The sequence below is a fragment of the Hoplias malabaricus genome, chromosome 15 (assembly GCF_029633855.1).
Source record: "Hoplias malabaricus isolate fHopMal1 chromosome 15, fHopMal1.hap1, whole genome shotgun sequence".
NCBI classification, from domain to species: Eukaryota; Metazoa; Chordata; class Actinopteri; order Characiformes; family Erythrinidae; genus Hoplias; species Hoplias malabaricus.
The window spans coordinates 24,405,581-24,431,817 of NC_089814.1; the positions used below are offsets into that span (position 1 = coordinate 24,405,581).

Sequence of the window (26,237 nt, forward strand, 5' to 3'; positions counted from 1 at the left end):
TCAGCATTAAAGAGGGTAAAGTGTCTGTAATTTTTCTCACCTCTGGAGCAGCATGTAGATTCGGGACGTTAGAGGTAGCAGGCAGTCAGAAACCGTCCAATCAGTGCTGATGATTTTATGCACCAGGTCTAAAATAGGCTTCACCCTTTCACAGTGGGCTAAAACATCTAATACATACACAGACAAAAAGAATCTATCACCTTCAGCTGCTTACACACATTTATGTCAGCTTATGTGACAATTATGACTTGTATGAATTTTGACACTATAACTTGACCTATGTAGAATAGAGGTTTATAAGTTTAATTTAATCTACGGCTAATAGTGTGAGGTGTGTGTACCTGCAGTGGAGACAACATGCAGCAGCATCTCTATCTCACAGGTGAAGAGCGTCCAGGAGCTGTAGGAGTATTCCCAGCGTACCACATAGCCCTGCTCCCCCACACACACCTGCCCATAACACCCCTGAGGCATCCGCAGATTGGTCTGACCAGCACCTATACAGAAATAAAAACAGAGATTGAAAACAACCACAACTTTAAACATTATATTTTTATGACATTTGGGACACAACTGGTGGTCAATTTTCACCACAGACAGAGCACCCACTCATTCATAATGCCCCACATCACATTCACTGACCCAGAGGATAAAGGAGTTTGGGCAGCTGTCTCCTCCACAGTGTCTCATCCTCCCTGGAGAGCACGTCATTGGGTTTGTGTTTGTACACCTCGGTGTACACAGACATCTTATCCAGAAAGGTATACACCTGAGGAGGTCAGAAAGTCAGAGTTTAGGGGGGGGGGAACAAAAAAAAAAAAACACACAACACTAACTTCTACTACAAACATTTTTGTGGCATCCCTGTAACAGGCAAAACAAGATGAACTGTTCCAGATCACTATTTGGCATGGATGCCATGTACTTCATAGTGCAAAGTATGGAGATCAAGATTTTTGTTAGTCCCTGTGGGAAAGACCCACACATATTCTCAACAATAACTCCAAAGCAAAATGTGTTCCTAAATGGTCTGTCTGTGCTGTTCAATAAGGGAACTTCTCCAAGTGTTTACAGAGTATGTGTTTGAATGGAAAGTCTAGAATTGTTTTGTCTGGTTTGTTTACGTTCAGAATCTTTTAAGGTGGAAAGGTATTTCTGAGAAATAAAAACATCTGTGCACATGAGTGAAGCTTAAATGTTTGTATTACCGCAGAAGCTCATTTGTAACACAGGTTGTTTCGTTTTGTAATACTTTGCAGTAATGCAGTTAGCCGTCTCTCGAATTTGGAGACTTTTCCACCTTAATTAATCCAAAACAGCAAAAATAATTGAATATTACCCACCTATGGGACAGGAATAGTGCAATATCCTTGTCTCAGCTCAGGCTTTTTAAATTCTTTTCTTTGTCTAAAAAAACTCCAGGTGCCTATTCTCTGCCATGAGCAAAGAGAGGAAAAAAGCCTAGCATACCAGGCTGAGACACTTTTTTTTTTTACCATTTACAGATTTACAGACACTGGGGTTTTGTCAACACTTTAGAGTGGTTTCAAACACTCAAACAGACTGAAGAGCAGCAAATAATGAGGAAATATCCTCAGAATTTAATAACATTGTTTTTTTATTAAAATCGTGAACTTTGCTTTTAAGTGTGAAGAATATCTGATACGACTGAGTGTGTATGCATGTGTAAAAATGCAAGGGTATTACATGTATCCATGAGTTAGTGTGTGTGTGTGTGTGTGCGCGTGTGTGTATACCCTTTTAGCAGTAGACTTGTCAGACAATAAAGCGGTAAGTAATTGTAGTAATGGTCCAGTTTTGTGAGGAAAGACCCCCACTGCAGAGTCCAGAATCATTTCCAGGCCAACATTAGGCTTCTGCAAGTCACAAACACAAAATGATACAATCTGAAAACAGCCAGCACCCTAAATTTTTAGTTTATAAAAATTTGGGTTCAGCACACTTACTGACTCCCAGAAGAGCTCAGCTAGACTTGGGGCTGCAAGGACTTCACAGGCAGCGTTGATCAGGTGCTAGAAACAGGATTAAGAGAGAGCAAGTGAGAGGGAAGAAGAAAATAAGTGAGAGAGAAAGAGACAATCAGAGGGAGGAATGCAGAGAGGAGTATATAGAAATAAGACAAGTAGAAGAGATAAACCAGTCTGAGGCATGTATCACAAGTATTCTCTGAAAAAGCTATACACAGCTGCACAGATGAATATGATACCTGCTGGCTGCCCAGTGTGTCCTCTTCAAACGAAGTGACCACGAACGAGAGCAGACCATAGATACACATCCGTGCAGTACTTGCAGTGCACTGGAAAAAATAACAGAAAGAAATTTAACATCAAGTTGATGATCTTTAAACTCCAGTCCATTTACCACTAAATCACTGACAAGTGTGTTGATCTTACATTGTTGCCGGTGCTGCCAAGGGCCTGCAGCATGTGTGTGAGATACTGAAATACTCCCAGCTGCAGTGTGGTGTGGCCGAGCCGTCTAATGACCGGACCAGCTTCCACATGCTGGAGAGTGTGTCTGAGGAGCACCCAGGCCAGCAGAACCGGGCCGTGGTGAGGGATATCACCAAATGTCAGCAGCATCTGGTCCATGTCCTACAGAAAGAGAGAAGCAAGACAACTGGATGATTAACGCATGCTGTAGTAAACTTGAAGTCACGGCAGGTAAAGCCATTGCTCACTGCTTCTCCACATCAGACTGGATTATAGATATAAAGTTGAATGAAAATGTTCAAAAGCATAATGTCATGTCATTTTTTTGACTGGACACAATATTGAGATAGATCAGTGTCTTCAGCAATGCTGACACTGGTCCGACTTGGATAAGAGAGCAAGCCAATACTAAAGCCTCAGCACATCTTATGCTGAGCAAAATCAGAAATGTACGTTGTAATCTGTTTTCTGATACAGGCAGCCAGAAAATTGACTGGGTAGTCTTGTTTCACAGGAAGCAGGTTGGAGAGCTCCAGATACGCACACTGAACAACATGTATGACTGGCTGTCAGAAAACACTAGGAGTGTGATTGTTCAGTAGTACCTTGTTGATGTCGAGTGTGCCACTGAGCTGGTGCTGCTCTGGTCGATCTTCAAGGGCACATTTATGCAAAAAGTCTATATCCATCCCTTCAACCAGAATCAGGCAGCTGAAGTACCTACACATACACACAAAGTTAGTCAGCATTTGCGTACACAACACACCCTGCAATTCCAAAGCCTTCTTAACTTAATGTCCAGAGCTCTAATCTTGAACTGTGTTTTTGGATGGTTCTGCTACATGCTCTGGTGTAATTTTGGATCTGAGAGTATGAGCATGTTTTTTTTTCCTAATGATGCTCCAGCAGTGTGTCTATTTTCCAGCCTACAGTGTGTGCTAACCCGATACGGTCCACTAGTGCGTCCATGCTCTTGTCTACTAGGTGTCTGTTGGTTTGTCGCTGTCCGAAGCCCTGCTCCTTAAACAGGCGTGTAAAGGTCAACAGATCGCTAGGAGGCATCTCAAAGTAGGCGTAGTACAGGAACAAAACCTCCAGCAGCAAGGCCTGCTCCCTCAGGCACTGAGTGAACCATCGAGACACCTGTCTCTCTGTCTGCAAAGACCAGAGACAGCAAGACACAGAGAGTTAGACACCAAAGAAGTTCATTCCTCCAAAGACAGCGTGAGAAGCACAGAGTGAACTGAACCAGCCTCACCATCAGGTTCCCATGGGTTTCCCATGTTGGAGCCTCTGCATTGAATAGAGCTTCAAACTGCTGCTGGTAGTTAGACACTAGATCCTTCTCCAGTTTACCCACACAGCTGGCATACTCCGCCTATAATACAACAAAAATACAACAGCCAGTCAGTTCTCTGTCCTCATTAAAACAAGGTCCTCCTAAAAAGTTACATGGTAGAGTTTCTGCAGTCCTGAGCCCAGAGTAGCAATGACAGAGCTCTGTTCTCCCAATCACAGCTCAGTAAAACATCACAATTATTTTGAAGCTGTGTATATATTGCAGTGTTCCTTTAATGCATTATGTCAATATACTTGAGGCCATGTCAGTTTTTCCGCTTTATAACATTTAGTATCTGCCAACATGCTCTGACTGCTTTTATTTTTACACAGATTACAAGATGGCACTTTCAACCTTACCCTGTAAGGATGTCTCTCATCCTGAAAGTAGGTGAGGAGGAGCAGCACACAGCGCAGGAGACATACTCTCTCTTCATAGTAGTAATCCGCAATCTGAAGGTCAAACACAGCAAATTAATGTTTTCATTCTGGAAAATGAATTCAGATTACATAAATATAAGCTATAAATAACCCCCAAAACAGGATACAAAGGGCTGTACACGTCAAAGAGATAGATGTGTGTGACCTTGAGCAGTAAGGCCTGGCTCTGTCTCTCATCCTGCAGCACTGTTTTGAGTGTGCTCCGAGTTCCTCTGTAGTCCTCCTGCAGGTAACACTGAAGGATCTGGACACTCTGTTGTTCATCCAGACCCTGGATAAAACACATATACATGTTAACCAATTTGAAACAGACACATACCTGTGCACCTCCACTAGACGCAGTGTATTAATGTGGCAGGGGTGCTGTCTCTCAACCTACCAGCAATTTGCTGATACGGAGTCCAAAATCTTTAAGAGTTTGAGCCACATCTTTATTGGCTTTCAACTTGTCTGCTGATGAAGAGCTGCACACAGAGAAAGCACCACAGCATCAGTCTCTCCATAAAGAACAGCTTGACATTTATTTAAAAAAATATGAAATGTGATTTTATAGATATACAGTACAAAGAAATTTAGACTCTGCCTTCAAACCAAACCTGGCAGTGAACAAACATACATGTGTACATGCAGTGAACAAAAACACCTGGAGTAGAAAGAAGCCACCTCTGCACCCTAAGGTGCTTTGTTCAAGAGCAGTTTAATCACAGATATTGAGGGACATTTTTTATTTTATTTTTTTTAAACAAACCCAATAATAACTATAACAATAATAAAAAAGTATCCACCCCAAAGATAAATAACATATTTCCAAATCTGTCTGGATAATGATTCTTCAGATAAGCTAGTTTCAGGATTTAAAAACTGTGGAGATGTGGCACAACCCTGGCTGTGAAAACCACCCACTAATATTTTGTTCTGGTGTCTGATATAAAAGTTTGTATTGTTTTATGACCCCTTCCTTTATGAAGAGAGATTAGTCTCAAAATACTTTACAAATGCATGTTAATCCACAAATTAAACACAAGTCACAAATATTCCACTATTCACAAATTAACACATCCCAATCTGTGCCTCACAGTCTGCAATTTCTACAAATACAATTACATTCATAAATACATGTTTTTGGTTTTCATAAATATATCATTTTATGTGAAAATGGATACATTTGCGAAAGGAAAGTCTCAAAATCCAAAACCTTCATCAGTGTCATCCATGGGTGTGACACATCTCCTTACCTTGGTGGTTTGTAGTAGGACAGGCCCTGCAGCAACCGCTCCCCATTTCTCTCCAGCTCTGCTTCTATCTGAGCCTGTCATATGGCAGAGAACAGACATAACACACAGAAACAATTACCAAATTATCCTTTTAATGAGATTTAGCAATAGTTGTGACATTACTTACAGTTTATTCTTAAGTGTGGTACACTCCACTCTGAAAAACAAGTCCTAGTCCACACTAGTGTATTAGTGTCTACTACAACTTTCCTGTTTAAAAAGCAAGGAGTCTTAAAAACGGTCTGTTGCCTTGATTTGCAAAGTCTTCCTGGTTCCAGTTTGTAAACCTAATTTGGAAACATTCAACACATTTCCTCTGACATATATAGGTCAGTGTTAGTTCCCGGCTGGAACAAAAGAAGAATTGGATTTTCAGCATAAACTGTGTGTGTGTGTGTGTGTGTGTTCCTGCCCACCTACAGACAATGAATGAATTAATATATTAATTGTATTATGTAATACATATTTAGTAAAGCAAATGTTTACTTTTTTGCTTTTTCTGAATGTTTGAAACTGTTACATTTTACTACAAAATGTAAGTTTCAAACAATTAGAAAAAGCAAAAAAGTAAACATTTGCTTATTTTGTAAACAATAGCAACATACCGAGATTCTGATTTTGTAAAAACAAAAACAAATAATATAGCATATAAATCTACCACACAACCAAAGAGCAGAAAATCGTGTGCGTATATAAACAGTACACATTCAAATATATAAAAAAACATAAACGCTTCACATTAAATAACAAATATACAACTGATATTATTAGTCAGTGTAGGTTGTCTGTTTGGGTTAGAGCTCTTTGGCTGTTGAACTCTTCTCATGCCATATTTTTATTCGCCCTCAACCAGGCGCTTCTGCTTGAAGTGGTGAAATAGATTTGTTTTTTTTCCCCTTTTGGTGTTCCAAACGTCTTTCATATCTTAATATTACAGTGGTTTGTTGTACACCTGATATTTTGTAACCAAACCACCTCCACACTACTGAAATCACTCCCGTTTTAGAGCAAGTTCCAAGCAGAGTGACTTTCCACCGTACTTGTCATTGTTCCTAAATGACTAATAAAAAATATATGCTATATTTCGGGTAACTGCATGACATCATTACGTAAACAAATCAGAATATCACTATTATTACAAATTACTTTTTATCATTTTAAAAAGTACAGCAATATTATCATGAAAAACACGATACAGCACACCCCAGCAAGAACCATGACAACGTGTCAAGCTTCAGAAACTCAAGAAAGAACTCAAGAGTCTAAAATATGCTGTCATCACGCAGTGAAACTGAACAGGTCAATTACAGCAGGTTATACAAATAAATAAACAGAAATAAAACAGGAACATGCTGAACATTTGTAAGTGTTTATGGGACTGTGTCAAGTGCGACACAAATGGGCTTTCTACTTTTCTCCACTGTTCACAAGCTCCACAGAATGGCTCAGTACATATTTAAGAACATCTATCATATCTCACACTGATCTGAACCCATTGTAAGCCATCTAAACTGGTGGAAACTTCGGCCAGTGTGTAATGAATGTTAAATAAATTCAATCATTCATTATCTGTAACCGCTTATCCAGTTCAGGGTCCGGAGCCTACCTGGAACCATTGGGCACAAGGCGGGAATACACCCTGAAGGGTGTTTTTGGACTGTGGGAGGAAACCGGAGCACCCGGAGGAAACCCACGCGGACACGGGGAGAACACACCACACTCCGGTTCAAGGTGACAGTGAGGAGCATAGCACTAGAATCAGGAAGAATTAAGTAATTTGGGACGGTGATAACAGTGTTGAGTCCTGATAAAACACAGCATGGGAAAATCTTTCACCGTGAAAACCCTACTTCACAGATCTCCCAGATCACACATGGTTACCACAATAAGCCTACAACAAGCCCACAGGTGAATAAGCCGAGAAAGGTTAAATAATACCAACACAAGGAATGGTGTTGGCAGGAGAAGCAACAGGTCCATTGTGACTCGATGAAAAAAAAATTGTTACGTATGGAAATAGTTACATATAGTTATGTATCATTTGAGTCAGACAACCAAACAAAAATGCTGCATCACAAAACCTGAAGAGCCCAGAAGCAAATTACACACAAAGCATACCAGCGCTTACCTTAGGCTGTTCCCTTCAAAACAAGACCACATTTGAGACTTTCCATCAAACCGTTTGTTAGTAATCCTCATGTTTGTGTAATGAGTACTGGGAAAAGGTTTATAAAAAGTAAAAAAAAAATTCAGAAACAATTAATATATGATCCCTGTGTAGTTTAGGCTCTCGGCGTTCCAATGACACGTCAATCAAGTCTGTAGACCAGCCAGGGGCCAAGTTAGGAGGGACAACCTCAGACCCATACTTCAGCAGAGTGCATTTGATTTCAGCGCCTAACAGACCCACGCAGTGCGAGAGACAACTCAAACAGTTTTATTTGGCAGCCACAAGCTCAACAAACAATAATCAACAACATAAATGTTTTCAAAGTGTAGATTTCTTTCACTAGCTGCCTTTCTCCTACTGAGACCATTTAAACACAGGAGGGATGTGAGGGAGGTCACCTCACTCTACAGCCACTTAGGGTGAAGCTCCCACCTTCAAACACATCTGGCCTTTACAGAGGTAAAGTGCTGGGTTAGAAATGAGATAACAAAACAAACAAAAAAAATCCTATTTATTAACTATTCTGCACTTTTTTTTGCTGGAAAATACATTTTAAATTATAGCATTTGTTGACATGCATTCATTTCATTGGTTTGTTTTTTGTCGTGGTATTGAAACTGGTATCAAGAATCGTGGGATTTTAGTGGTATCGGTACTGACATAATTTCTGGTATCATGACATCCCTAGTTCCAAGACTCAATAACAGAACCTGTTCTTTTTGTGAAAAATCTCTGCAAATCCAGACTGAAACCAGATCAATCTTTATCATCTCATTTTGACAAATGTAAAGTTTACCGGTTCTCGTAAAGCAGATCTTCCGAGTAAGATGGTCCATAACTCCCGACTGCTCCTGCAAATCAGAACAGGGAGAGCTACTGTCAGCACAGCAGTCCAAAAGAACAAACACACAAATGGCTCAAAAATGTATTTAGATATTTGTGTCATGTTTAGTTAGTTTACTGATGAAGGACTATATGACGACCACCACAAACTGTGCAGCAACAGATGAGCTACTGTATCTGACTTTACATCTACAAAGTAGATCACCAAAGTGTGTCGAAAAGAGTGGACAGTGAGTGGACACAGGGTTTAAAAAGCCCAGCAACACTGCTGTGCCGGATCCACTCGTACCAACGCAAGACACACTAACAGAACACACTCAGTGCATGTCACATTAGTGAGACACCACATCAGTGTCACCTACCAGAAAAATAATACCGACTGTGTGGTGGTTCTGACCTGAAAAACTGGGTTAAACAGGGGCTATGTCAAAGTATGCAGAGCAACGGGAGGACTACAGCCTGTAACTGAATTTTAAAGTAGTACAAGATTCAGAAAAACTTTTATTTGGGTTTTAATTCCTGACAGAGGGAGTGTGTTTCCCGCTCTAACTACAGTGCGAGTTCTACTGTTAAAACGCGGTTCAGTATCAGCACGCTCTCGGCACGGCGTTCAACTCCCCCAAATAAAAGCCTGCAGAATTCACACACAGCTGCTTTAGCCCGCCGCCCGTCAGCTTTAACAAACAACACATGTAAACAAAGTGCGTTAATGACAGTTTAGAAGCTTATTTCGTTGTTTAGCAAACACTAAAGTCGAAGATAGTTTCATTTACCTCACGCACATCTCCGACTCCATCTTCCCCGCTGCCTTCTGACCAATAGCAGCGCTGCTCTCGCTCACGTGACATTTTCCGTCCGTTTGAACAGTATTATTTTACATATATTATAAAAAACGTTTATTTTAATATATACACAACGACAACGTACAATGCAAATACAATGCACACTTATTTTAATTCATTTTATTACATTTGTTTTAAAATAACTTAAAAATTATTTTCTTAAAAAAATCCTGTTTTCGTTCATCCCATGTGATCATGCAAATTGACTCTGTATCTGACTCCAAAAGAAGTGAGTCGATTCGTCGACTCATTTCCACACAAAGCTCTATGGTTTCAGAGCATGGGGCTAACTTTGTTTTCCGCTTTGAAAACAAAATCACTGATTTAGATTACCATGGATTTATATGTCACACACCTGAAGAACCAATCGTGTCAACTAAGGGAGGGGCTTACCAGTTGAAACTGAACAGCGGAGGGGTGGGTTAAGAGGTTGAGAATAACTGTATAGATCTGTGCATACTGTATCAAAGTGTGTACTTTTAAGAGGGTCTAAAGGTGTAAGGCAAGAAAAGGGGAAGCTCTGATGGCCCACAACCCCACGTGAAAGAATCCTGTCCAAAGCTTTAGATCCGACTCTGCTTGATGTAGGTGAACCGACACTTTTTTTAATCGACTCGCAGGTCTACACGGTTCCCAGCTGTCAAATATGGCCGCCCCCCACCCGTGTATGAAACACGATCAAATAACGCAAAATATCTCCGTCAGGGTTCAGGAAGAGAAGAATACCCATATCACGAGCGTCAGGTAAGACGAGTCATGTCTCATCTGATCTGTGCCTGATTCGTTGGTTATTATCAGTAGCTACAGCCTCTATTAAAGTTGGTGTAGGTAGGAATCTGCTCAAAGGGGCTCTAACAAAGGCTGATCAACACCGATCACTGATCACACTTATCGATTAGGCCGTTATATCTTAACAAAACGAGCAAACCACAAACCGGGAGGCTGGAACTTAATGAACGTGGGTTAAATATGCGAGGATGTGGGAAATGAATAATTTAAAGAGACATTCCATCAGCTTTTCAAAATGCCTGTACAATTTCATCATACTGTTGTAAACACTATACGTGGGGTTTTATTGTGAAATGTTTTATTTTGTAGAAAGTTACAGGCTCTACATTTCTTTACAATGATGGGGATGGTAACCAGGGGTCACAGTGTTTAGTCAGTGCAAATGTATCCTCACCAACCAGTGAACCTTACATTGACACAATTGCTGAAAACCAAAAAATCAATGTCCTCTGTGGAATATTTTGCGTTATTGTGCCTTCCAAATATGCTGTGGGTCAACACTTTAAGGCAGAAAAATACATGCATTGTGTTCTATGGCAAAATAGTTCTCAGAGAAAATGTATATTTTTGGGATTACTGTTGATTTAGCTTTTTTGTTTTTGTTGTTAGCCTTCCATATTTCACTCAGAAAACACAGAGGTCACTGGTGGTGAAGAGGGTGTAAAACATATTCTGGATTTGTGCTGTGGACATGGAGACCTCTGGTTCTATTCACTAGCACTAGAAAGAAAGCTGAACCTAACCCTCTCAATCTCAAAACTCAAAAAATGATTTATGGGGAATTTTTTAAAATATTTGGTGGGATTTCCTTCTAACATCCCTAGACGGTTGTTGACTGTGTGTCCTGTACCAATGTATTATGAATTACAGTGTAATGCAATAGCACTCTATTCCTCCACTACTGTACCTGGCAGTGTTTTCCATTCACTTTAGCGCACAGCAAAGCTTTTCTGATTAAAATAACGTGTACCAGAGCAGATAAATGCTTGAACACAGGGTTTTGTGTCCCTCCAGGGCTTGACCTTCATGTCTGTACCTCTTTCTTGCTCTGTTCCAAGCTCTCTAACATTATTTGATTAATGTATTATGCGTGCAATAGTTCACAGAGCCAAAGTTCAGGGTGGTATGGTTCGGAGTTGAGTCATTTGAGTTTAGCAACCGGCTGATTATTACAGCACCTTCCTGCTGATTTCCCTTCATGTATTTAACTGAGCTCTCAGAGGACCCAGTTTCCAGATACAGATTAAGTCTAGTCCTTGGCTAAGTTACTATACTTGTTAAATCAGTTGTAGGAAAGTTTTATGTTTCAACTGAGAGAATATGCTCAACAAGAGACTGACCATCCCAGTGGTCAGTGAGTCCAGGCCTCACTGAATGTCTTTGGGTCATGGTCTCTCAGGCATGTACATTTCACAGGGGTAATAGACAGTAAAATTTCTAATGAACAAAAAGTACTGTTGTTTCAAGGCTACATGTAGGATTCATTAATTTCAAGAAGCTCCTGTAGATGGCACTACACATTCGGCATAGTGGCGTGATCTCATCTAACAGATTCTTAATGAAAAACTATCATGGCTGGCTGACAAACCACTTTTAACATGACAAACGGGCATTTTCTCTTTATTAGACAGGTATACTCTACTAGAGAGAGACAAGATGAGTGAGCCAGCCTGAGAGACATTAGAAAGAAGCAACCCAAAAAACATATCAGAGCAGCTTCATAGAAAAAGCCCTAAATCCCTATATCACTAAAATACTTGGCAACTGTCATGATGTCATGTGGTAGTGGAGTAAAACACTGTGAGGAATGTAAAGGGGGGATGTAATCTTTCAAAATGTCCCATCCCCCTGGGATTTCCACACTGGTCTTCACGATACTTTTACAATAGTTGCTAAAGCTAAGACTAGCTGCTAGGAAGTGGTTCTAACCAGATGTTTTTATGTGCTCTAAATCTTTCAGGTGCTGCACACTCACAGAAGGTGGAAAGGGACGTGTCAGTGATGCTGAGCTGTAGACGAGCTTGACTTTGATAGATCTAGGTTTTCAGTAAAGTCCTGTTTCTGGGAAACGGAAACATTTTTTTCAGGCCTCTGTAGCTCCGTAACCCGCATATTCACCCCCCTTCCAGCAGTCATGCAGACAGACCCGGTGTTGGTGGAGTCACTTGTGGTCTTCTCCATCGTGCTATGTGTGCACATGGCAGTGTGGAGCCAGCTCTCTTGGTGTTGCATCGCGCTGGCTGTCCAGGCTTTCTACGTTCAGCACAAATGGGACAGACTCCTGCGGACTGGAGCCGCTGTGTTTCATTTCCGTCCGTCAGCCAACAGCGGCGTGCTGCCAGCAAGCATGGTCCTGCCTTTACTGGGCTTGGCCTTGAGAGGGCGCTGTGTCGCTGTCGGAAATGTCTACTTTGAGCGCTTTGCGATGGTGATCACTGTCACGGGGATGATGCTGGCTCTCTTCCTGTCTCTAATCGCTCTGGGCATCACGAGACCTGTGCCTACCAACACCTGCGTGATTGCGGGCATCGCTGGAAGTGCCATCCTGTATGCAGTCAAGCAGACGCTCACCGTGTCTGAGGTCATCGAGGTGCTGGAGGTACTGCTGATCTTCGTCTACCTCAGCCTCATTCTCCTTTACCTCATGCCTCGCTGCTTCACCCCAGGTGAGGCCCTGCTCATTCTCGGAGGTATCAGCTTTGTAATCAACCAGCTGATTAAGCGTTCTCTGGCCAGTGGGGCTAACGCTAACACAGAGCCCCTGCACTTCTTCCTGCCTGTGGCTGTGGTCGGCTGCGTGCTGCTGGGGGTCTTCTTTGCCATCCTCTTCCTCTTCATGGAGTCTGAGACCTGGGCGGCGTCTGTCTTCTTCCACGTGATGACGGCTGTCCTGGGCCTTGGTCTACTGGTGCCGTGGCTCTCTCTCCTGACGCAGCACCACCCAGTGGCCTGGATGCTGCAGTTTATCTCCAGCAGCAGAACGCGGTTGTGGCTGCTGGCATACTGGAGCATGCTGGCATTGGGGGCCGTGGCCGTGGTCCTGCGGCAGAACTGCAAAAGATCTGGAAGCAGCAAGAAGCAGCAGGCTTCCACCTCTGTGAGGAAATACTTCCACCTGCTGGTGGTGTTGACCTTCGCCCCAGGGCTGGCCTTGGACCGCCCCCTCCTGCATCTGGCTGCCGTGGTCTGCCTCGCCGCGTTTCTTTTCCTAGAGCTGGTGCGGTTCTTCCGTATACGGCCACTAGGGGCACCACTGCGTCGATTACTTACACTGTTTCTGGACGAGAGGGACTCTGGACCTTTGATCCTCACCCACATCTACTTGCTCCTGGGTATGTCCCTGCCAGTGTGGCTGGCCCCTGGCCCCTGCACCCCTAGAGCTGGGTTAGGAGGCGCCGGAGGGCTGGTTGTATACGCGGGTGTGCTGGCTGTGGGTATTGGGGACACTGTGGCGTCCGTGTTCGGGAGCTCGGTCGGAGAGATCCGCTGGCCCGGTACCAGGAAAACCTTTGAGGGCACGGCCACCTCAGTTTTTGCGCAGGTCATCGCTGTGGCCATTTTTCTCATTGCTGATGGCAGCATTAACCTGAATGCCAGCTACTCGTGGGTTGTTGGTTCTATCGCCATGGTAGCCATGTTGGAGGCCTATACCTCGCAGATCGACAACCTACTGCTGCCTCTGTATCTCTACATACTGCTGCTGTTATGAGCGCACACACACACACACACACACACAAAATATAATCATTGTGTGCAAAAATCTAGCACTTCTGGTCAATTGACACATTTTGTCCTCTGCAGAAAAGACACTTTTGCACATTTTAACACACAGGGCCCGTTTTATATTATTTAATGTCTGTAAGCCCTTTTTTGACCAACATGAAACTAGCTACTTTTCTGTTTGCACATCCACTTGAAAGTTTCTGTACTTTTCCACCAATGTAAACATGTTCTGGAACCAGAAAGGTTTTAGGTTCTTCAGTATGAACCATGATGACGTACGTGGTCTTGTCAAGCCAAAGAAGCTCCAGAGAGATACGGAGCAGCGGAGGTTGACAGGGTCATTTACCAGCTGACACTTCATCCACTTTCAGATTTGACAACAGAAAAGTAAATCAGAAGCTGAAAGAGGGCCTGAAAAAATGTGTAATTATGTTTGTCCCCTGTAGAGGGCGTGTAACTCTTTGTGTAGGAACTCAGCAAAATATGTCATTTGACCAGGGGACCATAAATTTTGCACCCAGCTGTACACAACACTATACAAAGACAGCACATAGATAGACTGAGAAACATTTGTACATATTCTTACAGACAGAGAGAAAGAGACACACACATTGTGCTCCATTTCCACTCGGCTTGGTATGTGAAATATTCCTGGAAATCTTGAGCAGCTGTAGATTCTAGATAAGTTTGTTTATTTATAATGAGGCTGAACTGTGTACACCTCATTAGTTTAGTCCACTCCACCACAGCTGCTGGCCACTAAGTTTTAGTAAAATGGCCGCTAGCTCTGGTGTGAAGTTTTTGGGCTCCTCTGTAGCTTTCGAGCATGCAATAAGTATCAAACATTGTCAGAGGTTCAGTGGAGCTTGTGTTGACGGACATCTTTGGGATATTCGTGAATTTAATTGGAAACACTTCAGATATGAATAGATGAGATGAGGGTCACAATTTATTTATTTTTGGTATTTTATCGTTTTAATCTGTCTTCGTGGTCAATTTGGAGAGTTGTAATCAGAACATCAAGAACATGAGGAGGCTAATTCAGACTTGCCTCAAATTATCTCCATTCCATCGCTTGTTTTTATTATTATTATTATTGTTTTTGTTGTTGTTGTCCCAGGCATCTGGGGACTGTTCCACATAGCAATGCTTTTCTGTTTAGCCAGATAACATAAAGGAACACTAGGTATGATTTGATATTTTTTCCATTGGCTTCCCCTACTGTTGCAGAGTGGGGATGTGGTTTCCCACCTTGCTCCATATTTACATAGATCAGTGCTGCAGTCCTGGAGTAGCAATGACAGAAGCTCTAGTCTTCCTATTACAGGTCAGTGTAGCATCACAATGACTTTTTTCAATTGCAATTATAAAATGCAAAAAAAAAAAAAAATCTATGCCAACCCTACCCACCCAATACCCCAACCTCTTCCTACCTGCAACAACAACAACATTCCTGTAAAAATCTAAGTTGGACCATTTAACTCCTAGCGCAAACCAATAGGGTTGCTGTGGCTGTTTGTGGGCATTACAGCCCTACCATCCCCTTAACCATCAACAACCATAAAACCACTCTGGCCTCTGGGGTGACTAAGGCTGTACCAAGCCCCACTGGCACCCTTAATGCATGGTCAGTGCCTACAGTGCAAAGTGAACTTTAAGTAATGCATCACCAACAGCTGCAATAAGCCAACACAGTATGCCACTCACCTGTCCTATAATACATTGAGTATATTTCCCCAACTAGAACTTTCAGCTAATTCTGATAACTCCTTCACAGCTGGCCTTAGTTTCCGGAATCTGTTGCCAAACTGATCAAGCAGGGATGTGGCAGACGAGGCTAAAAATCCTGTAACATCTATCTCCATCAGGCATACATGTGCCTACCACCCACGTTCCCTCATCTCAGCTGCCAAGTCTGTATACTTCAGTTTCTTTCTTTTGAACACTTCATGTACTGCATCCTTAAATAGAACTGTTAACTCTATGCACTATGTTAACGCAATGCACTCTGGGACCTGTAGTTTTCCCCTACAACTGTTCAACAAGCATGATAAAAAGCACCTGATTATGTCTCCAAATGCCTCAGTGTGCAAACCCCTGCTCATAATCAATAGCTATTCCTCACCTACCAACTGTCCAAGATTTTATTATGTTTTAAAGACGTTGTAAGTTGCTCCCAACAGAAACGAATGACTCAACTCTATTGCCAACAACTCTTGCTAAGTGATCTTCACTTCTCCCAGCGAAGCCACTGGCCTTGTTTTGCCTGTGACGCTGCTGTTGCGCACTGTGCCTCCTGCTTCTGAATAAAATTAGTCATCATTCGCTTTCTTTCTGTCTTTGTGGCCTTAAGTTTTCCACAAATCACCTGACCCAAGGCCTGCTTTTACTCATTGCACTTGATCACTCACATCCCTTAGCACTAATAAGCTAACTGCACTGCCACTCAAGGGTTCCACTTCTTCCTTGCTTTTGGCACTGCTGCTTATACCACTGCATCCTTAGATCCCAATAGAATCATTGCCTTTGCACATTTAAATTCCTAAAAATATTGAGTGGCAGCTCCAGCAACCCTTTCCCATGCCATGATACCCTAATTAAACACAGCGGTACCCCCTAGCCACCTTCTTATAGCCTTGTTCACGACTATTTCCATCCTCTCTTCTTCTGTGATTGGGAAATCATTAACTCATCTAATGTGAGGCAGTAAGCTAAACCTCAGACACCACAATTTCTGTCAATGCAATTAATAGCCCTCACCAGATCGGCCTATATGCCCACAACTGTACCATCAACCTAAACTTTTAACTGGTCTCTCCAATACAGAAGGGACCAGCTCTCTTTCCATCACAAAATGTTAAAAAATAAATACTACCTAGTGTTACTTTAAGCCTCAAGCCAAATGTGTCTCATAGGAGAAGAGCTGAAGGGCATATAATATTAGACTTTTCTAAAATCTAGGCTAAAGTCATCTAACTAACTCTTATATCCATCTTAGATAGCCACATAACGACATCCTCAAAGTAGAGGATTGTTCAGTAGGAAAGACCTTCAGATCTTTGTCTTATTGGACAGGCTTGGCTTTTGGCTTAAGTTTTCTGTCTAAACGGAGAATATTTTTTTAAGCTTTCCTTTTACAGGATTTTACAGGATGTTTTTGGTCCAAAAGCATTTGAACATTTGAATAACAATCCCTTTAAGAATCACTACATAGATATAGTGGCACAAACCCATCCTCCCAAGCTTGCATGCAAAACACATATTTTGTATTGTCCAACACAGCTATATGGTCATGTGAAAACGTTTTGCACCCCTGGTCCGGCTGCATTTGGTGTCGATGCACCACGAATTTGAATGCACACATTTGCACAGGCCACATTGGTTTGTCTTTCTAAAATGTTCAAATAAACAAAACCAGGGGGTGCCAAAACTTTGGCACACACCTGTTGCTATAACTCTTGGTGTTTGAGTGGTCTAGAGCAGAGGTTGCCTTTGAAGAACATGACATTTTTTTATATTCTGGATGTTGTAATTTGTATCATTGTGTGCACTAATGCTGTAAGATGCATCTGTAATGAAGAACTCAAGACTGAAGCTGGACCATTTCCTTTTTCTTTGTAATTTGTATTGGGAAATGGTGGTAGATGGTGTGAGAACAGCTGTTTCCAGAATTCTTCTGAATGTCTTTTTTTGATTTAATATATGTATTTTTAATGCATTTCAAGACTGTAACCTGAGCAACACATACTGAAACTTCAATAGTGTCCTCGGTTACTGACGAATTAACATTCTCCAATAAACAGTGGCTCTGTTTCAGTATGTTGTGATAATGTGCATTGTACAACTGTATAAAACATAAGTGACACCATGCACGCTACATATGTTTTCTGCCATTGTGGAAACAGTGTGTACGATCTTTAAATAAACACATTGGTTAAAGAATCAACACTATGGAGCAGCAATACATAGGTCTCTCCAGTGTTGGGCTGTGGGGCAGCTAGAGGATTGTGGTGATGATATTGGTATTATGAGTTAGTTACCTATTGCAAAACCAAACATACAAGCAACAGCACATGTCTGTGGTGGAGGAATGAGTGAATTACAGAGACTGACTGCAGATTCATAGAACCCATTCACACCTGTCTCGGGTTATACGATTGCAGTTGACTGCCAAAACACGCAGACATTATTTAAAATGCATTTCTGTGACCTTTTGTGATCTGTTAATGGATTTCTCACATTATTTCCACTGGAGGAGGGGCAAGGTTGAATCTGCATTCATGTGAATGGATTATGATGAGTCCTCAAGATGCACTGTATTCTGTTCACATCTGTACTTTCCGCTGGCCACTTGTGATTGGATCACCCAGAACCCAAACTGGCACTCACTCAATGAAAGTGAAGGTGTAGAGTTACAGCTAAGCCACTTTTAAGGCATTAGGGGACTTTATATTTGGAAATTATTTGATTTCTACATCTGTAACTCTGAACAAATAGGAGTGTTTAGGGGTTAATCCAAGACTGCAGGGGGACTTAATTTATCAGCTTTATTCCCGTCATCAGTGGTCTGAATGTTTTGGTTGAAACATTTATAATACAGGTTCTTTGCCCATATGCTGTTCCGGTTAAAATCTTTATACAGCTATCAGATCAGGAAATGTATAATGTGTAATGCAGGTCTGTGTCACTGATTTTAACCATGCTACTGGTGTTACGTGTAGAGTGAAGGGAAGGGAAGTTCCTCTGTGGGCTGTAGCCTGTGAGAGCAAGATAGAGCGAGAGAGAGAGAGGGAAAAAGAAACAGGGAGAGATGCACTGTCAGAAACTAAAGCACGTTGTTATCTCCAAAAGTACAAACTGTTGAGGAACATAGGTGTAACAGATGTTGGGGACGCTGTGGACATCACAACTCTCTGAAATGGCTGACAGTGTCTACACCACGTTGATAAAGTGTCGTTTGTAAATGTTCAAACAGTCTGGGAGAGGGCACCAAGACACTGCATGGAGTAGGAAATGTTGATGAGAAAATATTGTTTTTTCAATTATTAAATGTTTAATATTTCTTCGGGGACTATTTTGCCTTACGATACACTGTGTGTATTCCTCTACTGTGAAATGTATTTAAGAAAAGATATGTTAGGCCAAAATCCTCCATCAAAGATATCAAAAATGGTCTGAAATCCCCAATCTATGTAATAACTTCTTATGAATAGCTTTTAGTGGCACTGAACTGAACACCAGGTTCCATTCAGCCACTGTGTAAAATTCAGACTAGAACAAAACATCTCCCACCGAACAAAATCTCTTTCCATCACATTGTCTACAGTTATCATTTAAAGCAACACTAGGTAATTTTTGATATTTTGCTCCTGGGCTCCCCCTAGAGGTGAAGAGTAATTCACTTTTAGAGTACTGTCCTGAAATCAAGGCGGGGGGTGAACTTTCTGCACTGCTGAGCCTGGAGTAGCAACAACAGAGGCTCTTACAGGTCAGTGAAGCTTTGCAATGTTTTTCAAGCTGTAATTTCATTTTATTATACAGAAAAATAAAATATCAATTGAATTTACTTTAAAATCTCAAGCGCACACCAACAGCCTACGTTACCCAGCATGCTGTGATCTCTTACCAATTCTCAGGGCTCCAGAGGGTGTTCTCCGATTCCATGATGTGGAATGCGTACACGTGGCGTGATGCATCTGACGTGTTCTCAGCACTGCGGTGGACCACCTCGCCGTGGATCAGAACTAGCCCACCTGCATGATTAAAAAAACAAACAAAAAAACAAACAAAAAACATAGCACTGCATTTAAAACATAAGGACACTGAACTCTTGAGCATACTGTTCCACTGACTAATACTGGGGACTTTATATCCCACTATCTGACACGTGGCATCGAACATGTAGACATGTAGGTGTGGGGTGCACTGATTTTTTTTTACTTGTGTGACTCTGACCTTTCTTTACTGGAGCTGGTATGAAGAGGGCATCATCATAGTCCTTCTCTCGGCCAATGAAATCAGTCAAAGGGAAGGAGCCTTTGGGGGTCCGCACCATGCGCCTAGTGATTCCATCTTACAGAGAGAAAACACACAATATCACACTTTGTCATTAAAAATGACAAATGTAAATGTTCAAACTCAAGAGCCTGTGTGTGTGTGTGTGCTCACTCTTGTTTGAGCCTGGTATGAACCACAGGCAGCCATTCTCTAGAGTGGCATCCTCCAAAGCAATCCATACACCCATCACTCGACCCAAAGGCTCGGTGTACAGAAAGGTGGCGTCCTGATGAGGGGTCACTACCAAAATGTTACAAAATGTATTAATGGTGTGTATATATATATGTACGGATTAATAAAAACAAGTTGTGAATTAGTGGAAAACTCAATTAGTGTGACTGGGACACTACCTGCCACTGTGCTGTGATTTCATGTAATATATTCCTCATAAGCTTGGCATCTTTTGTCTTGCAACACTGACCTTGAGAAGTCATGAATTTAAACTTGTGAAATTATGTTTATTTATTAATAAACCTAATGAAGATACAGCCACTGCAGCGCTCTTAGGACTTCAGGGGCTGAACAGAAGGCATTAAAAATAACTAAAGCAATTACATTTTGTGTAATTACATGTGCAACCAATTTTGTAAGAAATCTAATCTTTTTGGAAAGTTTTAGAAACAGGTTTCAGTCATTTTTAGAACCTGAAAATGAGCGCAGCTCTGATACAGTAAAAGTGATATTGTCTGCTACAAGCTGCAACAAAAACACATGCAGTGTCTTTATCTAATGTCAAACGTCCCTATTTGCTCGCTTACCTTCTCCACCGATGCCTGGTTGCTAAAATAAATTAAAGACAAACACAAATTTGAGCTTTTAAGATTTTAAGCTTAAGATTTTAAGATGAAAGCATTAATGGTAAATGATGAATGACAAGGTTGCTGCACCTTAAAAATGTACATGCTCTGCAAAATAACAGGACTCCTCAGATCCAGCTTCCTAGCCAGAGTCTAGAGAGAGAGCGTGAGTATGTTAAACTCTCATTGTAAGATGGTACAAGAAATTGTAGACAATAAAAAACTGTGGGGTCAGTGTGTTATACCTGGATTTTTGGAGAGTAAGTGATGGATTTAAACTGAGGCTCATAGGCATGGAGAGCTGCATAGAGATGGACAAGCAAATGGAAGGAAATGGACAAAGGTAGGCTAACTTACATGCACCTACTCATAAAATTAAAGACATTTGCAGTTGCATATATTGTGCTGGGAAGATGATACTGTTAAAGTGTGGAACTGCACATATTTACAGATTAACTTCTGTGGAAAAAACCCACCGTGTCCCACTTTGTTGAGCGAGCGTTCTTGAGGGACGATGAACTCCCCTGAGGACGGACAAAAGCTCAGGGTCAAGGCAGAGACTCTAAGCATTATGGGTTTTTTTTAATGTAAAAACAAAGGACACAAACCCTTGTCGTTGAAGACTCCTTTCTCAAAGAAGAAGCGGATCTTATCCCCACTCGTGATGAAGTAGTCTGCATTTCCCTGCAGAGAGACACACAGGACATGTGACCCTGAGCTGAGGATCTTAACACACACGAGACCTGTGATAAAGTTGAGTAAATGGGGGTCATTCTATAGGTTTCTATAACTTAACAGTCAAGGTGTAAACAAGGTCACAAGGTCACCCAGAGTGGGTTAACCCTGCAGAGAATCTTAGAGTCCGAATTGGTCACAGTGGCGGTGAATGGAACCAGACATCTGGGGGGTGTAATGCCTCTAAAAATCTACATCACATACAGAGTTTACGGTATTTTACAGAGGATGCTGTGTGACATCTAAGGAACTTTTTACAATTGTTTTGAGACTATATTTAGGCCTGGAATGCAAGTTTTAAACCCTTTAAAAAAGGTTGTTGGGCAAAATATATTTTACTGACTTGATAATGATGGAGAATATTTGATATTTCATCATCATATAAAGCTCTTTAAATGGGTTGATGTCACTGGTGGAGGTGGAAAGGGAATAACATGCTGAATGTTTGTTGTAGACATAGAGATGGACATATGGTTCTATTCACGATCAACCTCCGAACACCAGAATTTTTTGAAAAATCAATGAAAGTCCCTTTTAACTATAGGTTTACTAATTCTACCCAAGGAGGCCCATCCAGCTGCAATTCAACACCCTTGACTCAGCCAGTAAGTGGCAGTATGGGAGTTTACTCCATACAGATGTTGTAGATTAGGACTAGAACTCATGTCATCAGAGGAAAGGCACATTTCCACCAACATAATCTGGTTCATGAATCAGAAAAATTAGTTCCTACCTGGAACCAAGGAACAGTAGGTTATTCAGCACAAACCCTGGCTGAATAAGAAGAAATAAGATAGGAACACGCTCCGTTTGTGTGGGTTTCTTGGGCTGTGTTTGGCACGACAACATGTGCATTAGCCAGAGCCTCGGCTTGGCATTGGTTCACAAGCTCAGCAGGATGGCTCGAAACACGGCAACATTTACACATGTATTATATTTCACAGAGAGAGGTGGACTGCTGAACTTGTCTTATTTTGCTTGAGAGTCTGTATTTGCCTGAAATTTTGAAAAGTGGTGGGGAGACATTTTGTGGCATTAGTGTGTTTATAAAACTCCATATAGCTGTGCACAGCCTCCTTAATCTTCAAATGCTGCCTTCCATATTTTCTGTACAACACAATCACATAATAAAAACCACATGTAAACAAAGACATTGATATGAAGCACCAAAGCTTCTCCAGACCTTCCAATGACAAGGCTATGTATTTTGGGGCATTTCCTGTTTCTGAAATGCCAGAAATGCAATCCTCTGTGACAATGGCTATATGGCTAATGGAAGTCCGGCAAAAAGCTAAGCTTGCCTACTTTCTCTTTGCTCTTGTTCCTGAAGCATTCCGTTCAAGCTTAAAAGACATGCAGCTTCTCAATGTAAATAGAACAGAGAACAACAGTTCCCCACAATCATAGACATTGCAAAGTCTCCCATCCCAGGACTGGCCCTGACTTGCTGAGCTCCAGTGGATCTGCCTGCTGTGATATTCAGGTGCTATGGCCACCAAACACACCACACCCAATAGCAAATTTTGGCTACTGGTCACTGTCACTGCTAGGTTGAGAGTGGTCGACCAGCTGAAAATACCTGGGCAAGACAAAGGCTAGCTTTGTTAATGCAGTATCTGTACCTAGAATGCAGCTGTGTGGGTCCTTTTCCAGGGAGAAATAGGCTGCTAAAATGTGCATTAACAGATAGTCTCTAGCACATATTTTTTTCAAATAAAACGGCCTTTAAATGAATCAAGTGTTGTTTCGGACGTCTTCTAACCCACCGCCTGGCCAATGGGGAGCTGATATTAGATAAGACCTGTCTTTCTGCGAACATCTTCAGTAGCCTGCTGTGTAAAGAAACCCACACTGTGCCAGAACAAACAACACATACACAAACACACACACACACACACACACACACACCTAGGCAGTGTGACTAATTCATGCTGTGTTCTATAGAACTGCACAACTACATTGCTTCAAATTCCTTGGGGGAAATTCCTACAGCTGACCACTCCTGGGATTTCAGATTCTCTTAATCTTACCTGCATCTTTCCAGGCACAGCATTCGACATTGTCCAGGAAGAGAAAAAAAAAAAACACATTTTCAAAGTGTACAAGTAAACAGCACCTGATTTCATCCACTCACCACGATTAAAGAAACCAATCAACAAAACTGAATAAATCAAACTGTTTAGTAGTCCTTGATATAAACCTTCATAGAGTGGGTCCCCTGCACATGGGTGGCCATGTTTAAAACGTGTTCAAAACAGAATGTCTGATGCACTCTGTCTACTAGGAATCTGTATTAAATGTCATAACATGAAGAAAAATCACTGGAAAAATATGACAGAACGCACCTTGAATGCCGACAGTTAATTTACCTGAACTTTGAGCTGCTCGTCATGGTCTGTGGAGAACTGTATGCGGCAGTGTGAGGGAACATCCATCCTCTCCACAATCTCCCTCATCCTCTCCCTCAGTTCATCACACTCCTCCGGGCTGAAGACCCCCTCCAGAACCAGGTAGCCATCCTCCAGGTACTGATGAGGAAACACAAGGAAGCAACTTATAGAGCCACCATGGAACATCTAAGAACATCCAGAATCTAAAAGCAGCACAGACGATGAGAATTCATCAAAATCCTGTTGGCGTATACTTGCTTTAGTAAGAGCATGGTTAGCTCTGGGTCACAAACATCAGTCCAACACATCCCAGTGAGAACATTACAGTGAGGAGCTTTATACCCTTCCAGCAGGACTTGCAGCTGAACCAGAGTTGTTTTCCAGAACAGAGATTATGCACATTGTGTGAGTAAAACATATTTAAATTGTGTCAGCAGTGGATGCAGCTTAAATAAGCTGCGTTCACTCATTTCAAGGGGGAGTCAATAGACTTTTGCACATGTGGACACTGTAGATGCTCTGGAAGGTTTACAGTTCTTTTAGTGCAAAAAATAAGAAGAATGGAAACTCCTGCAGACCTGAGGAATGATGGGGAGGGGGTTGTGAGTTATGCAATGAGCTGTCAGCATCTCAGTGGGGCTCGGAGAATCCAATCAAATCGGAGACACTTGCTTAGGGTCTAAATCTAGTGCATGCTAAATTAATAACTCTTAGCACTAAGTAATTCACTAGGGACAGTTAGAAGAGGAAGTGGGACTCACCTTTTGAACGTCCAGCTCGGTCAGTGCGTCCATTCTCCGTCCAGCTTAGCTCGGGTCTCCAGCACAGGTCAGACACAAGTGCCTTGTCTTCTCACACCCGTTTTGAGACGAGCCCCATCTAGCGCTGGGATTGGCTGATAGTAGTGACCCACCTCCTTCACTAGGATCGAACGACTGTCCAATCACGGATGCGATCTCAGTTCCAACTTAGATTATGCAAATTAGATCGTAGATCGTAGCTGCTGCATTATTACAACAAAAATCTACACTCTAGCGCCTTTTACACATGAGTAAAAACACTCAGCCAATCCCAGTGAAGGTGTTAAAGCGATCAGCCAATCCTTGAGCAGGAGTTTACAGTTTCATTCAATCACAGTGAAAAAGTACAAATCATATCACACAATCCCTGAGCAGGAGTACGAATTGTCCGCCAATCCCAGTCACTCCCTGAGCAAGAGTACAGTCAAGGTGTATTAACTATCAGCCAATCACTGAGCAAGAATACAAACTACTAGCCAATACCTGATCAGGACAATAAACTATCAGCCAATCACCGAACATGTGTACCACTCATCAGCCAACCACAGTAAAGAGGTATAATCTATTAGCCAATCCCTGCGCTGGACGTGGGGCCCTTTTCTGAAAACAGGTGGGAAATAGTGAAGAATGTACCCCACGTGGCTGCAGCGTGTCCAGAAGGATTGGTGACGCAATAATTGGATTTTGGACACAGACCACGTGGCCTGTAAACCTGCTGAACTGGAGAACCGAGGGGCGCGGGACGGGAGAGGACAAGATATCAGGCATTTTAAAGTCCAAACTGACCTGTCCTACCCCAACCAGCACAGCGAGGCCCACATGGACTGAACATGGGCTAGGTGAACATGAGAATGTCTGGGAATGAGATAAATGTAGGCAGCCCAGTAACACCTTGTAGATGGGATCTAGAGTGGGTCGTCTTAGTTTAGAGTAATATTAGCCCTGTGTTTAACCCACCCTGGTCACATCACCAAGGGCATCCATATGTCAGGCCAACATTTAACACATGAAATCTTGCCGGTATCCAACTGGGCAGCATATGGACCTCCCTCGGGCCACGTCATATTTTACTCTGCTGAATTTTTGTGGTGTACATACACTGCTTACTACAGACATATAAATGTTCAAAGGAGTCGTTTTTAAATACATTAATGAGCGATAATATTTATAAAATTAAAGTAAATAGCCTTCTAAAAAGCCTTCTCTACTTGCCAGTCAAATGCAGTTCCCGTATTTATCCTTCAGGGGGCAGACAGACACCAGCAGATAACAGCAGGCCCAGTTGAAGGTAAAAAAAAAAAAGAGGCCTGCTTTGCGAGGATCACGTGTGTGTTTTCAAATACTCGCCACCTTCCTCGTCAGTATGTATAAAGTCAGTCTGTTTCTGGGACAGAGGTTTCTCAGAGTTTCACCCATTTCCCACAAGCCTTCTCTCCAGAAACGTCATAGAGAAGTGAAAGCAGAGATTAATCATATAATACTGCTGCGCTAACAATGCTGTATCTTTATTATTTCCCATTCAAATATAACTAACATTGTTGCTGACCAAAGAAATACATGTATCTCAAAAAGAGAAATATTAGTA

At 41.9% G+C, this 26,237-nt stretch overlaps 3 protein-coding genes across 5 annotated transcripts in view; 1 reads left to right on the forward strand and 2 right to left on the reverse strand.

Moving 5' to 3' along the window:
* Positions 1-9,354, reverse strand: part of nup188 (nucleoporin 188) — a 28,137-nt gene extending 18,783 nt beyond the window's left edge. For both annotated transcript variants that reach the window (XM_066646049.1, XM_066646048.1), the window contains exons 1-16: positions 9,293-9,354; positions 8,473-8,527; positions 5,468-5,541; positions 4,612-4,696; positions 4,378-4,503; positions 4,152-4,244; positions 3,712-3,831; positions 3,397-3,608; positions 3,059-3,173; positions 2,415-2,615; positions 2,228-2,317; positions 1,968-2,033; positions 1,758-1,877; positions 643-769; positions 342-497; positions 41-167 (exon numbers count right to left, since the gene is read on the reverse strand). In XM_066646049.1, coding sequence (XP_066502146.1) covers positions 41-167; positions 342-497; positions 643-769; positions 1,758-1,877; positions 1,968-2,033; positions 2,228-2,317; positions 2,415-2,615; positions 3,059-3,173; positions 3,397-3,608; positions 3,712-3,831; positions 4,152-4,244; positions 4,378-4,503; positions 4,612-4,696; positions 5,468-5,541; positions 8,473-8,527; positions 9,293-9,315 — 1,790 coding nt within the window. In that variant the 5' untranslated portion in view covers positions 9,316-9,354. The remainder of the gene's footprint in view (positions 1-40; positions 168-341; positions 498-642; positions 770-1,757; positions 1,878-1,967; positions 2,034-2,227; positions 2,318-2,414; positions 2,616-3,058; positions 3,174-3,396; positions 3,609-3,711; positions 3,832-4,151; positions 4,245-4,377; positions 4,504-4,611; positions 4,697-5,467; positions 5,542-8,472; positions 8,528-9,292) is intronic.
* Positions 9,355-9,854: 500 nt separating this feature from the next.
* On the forward strand, positions 9,855-19,957 carry dolk (dolichol kinase). 2 transcript variants are annotated; one of them, XR_010795492.1, is made up of 3 exons: positions 9,855-10,105; positions 19,258-19,361; positions 19,510-19,957. XR_010795492.1 is itself a non-coding variant. In XM_066645794.1 (2 exons), the coding sequence occupies exon 2, from the start codon at positions 12,285-12,287 to the stop codon at positions 13,857-13,859; it is 1,575 nt and encodes a 524-aa protein (XP_066501891.1). In that variant the 5' UTR covers positions 9,855-10,105; positions 12,111-12,284; the 3' UTR covers positions 13,860-17,487. The 2 variants fall into 2 exon arrangements, 1 of the variants encoding a protein (XP_066501891.1); XM_066645794.1 differs by lacking the exons at positions 19,258-19,361; positions 19,510-19,957 and adding an exon at positions 12,111-17,487.
* Positions 17,806-25,041, reverse strand: phyhd1 (phytanoyl-CoA dioxygenase domain containing 1). Its single transcript, XM_066645795.1, has 11 exons — positions 24,614-25,041; positions 23,832-23,990; positions 21,336-21,411; positions 21,204-21,251; positions 20,973-21,028; positions 20,818-20,880; positions 20,689-20,710; positions 20,042-20,170; positions 19,829-19,945; positions 19,500-19,626; positions 17,806-18,630 (listed from the first exon to the last, which is right to left on the reverse strand). The coding sequence occupies exons 1-11, from the start codon at positions 24,644-24,646 to the stop codon at positions 18,585-18,587; spliced, it is 876 nt and encodes a 291-aa protein (XP_066501892.1). The 5' UTR covers positions 24,647-25,041; the 3' UTR covers positions 17,806-18,584.
* Between the last annotated feature and the right edge of the window lie 1,196 nt (positions 25,042-26,237).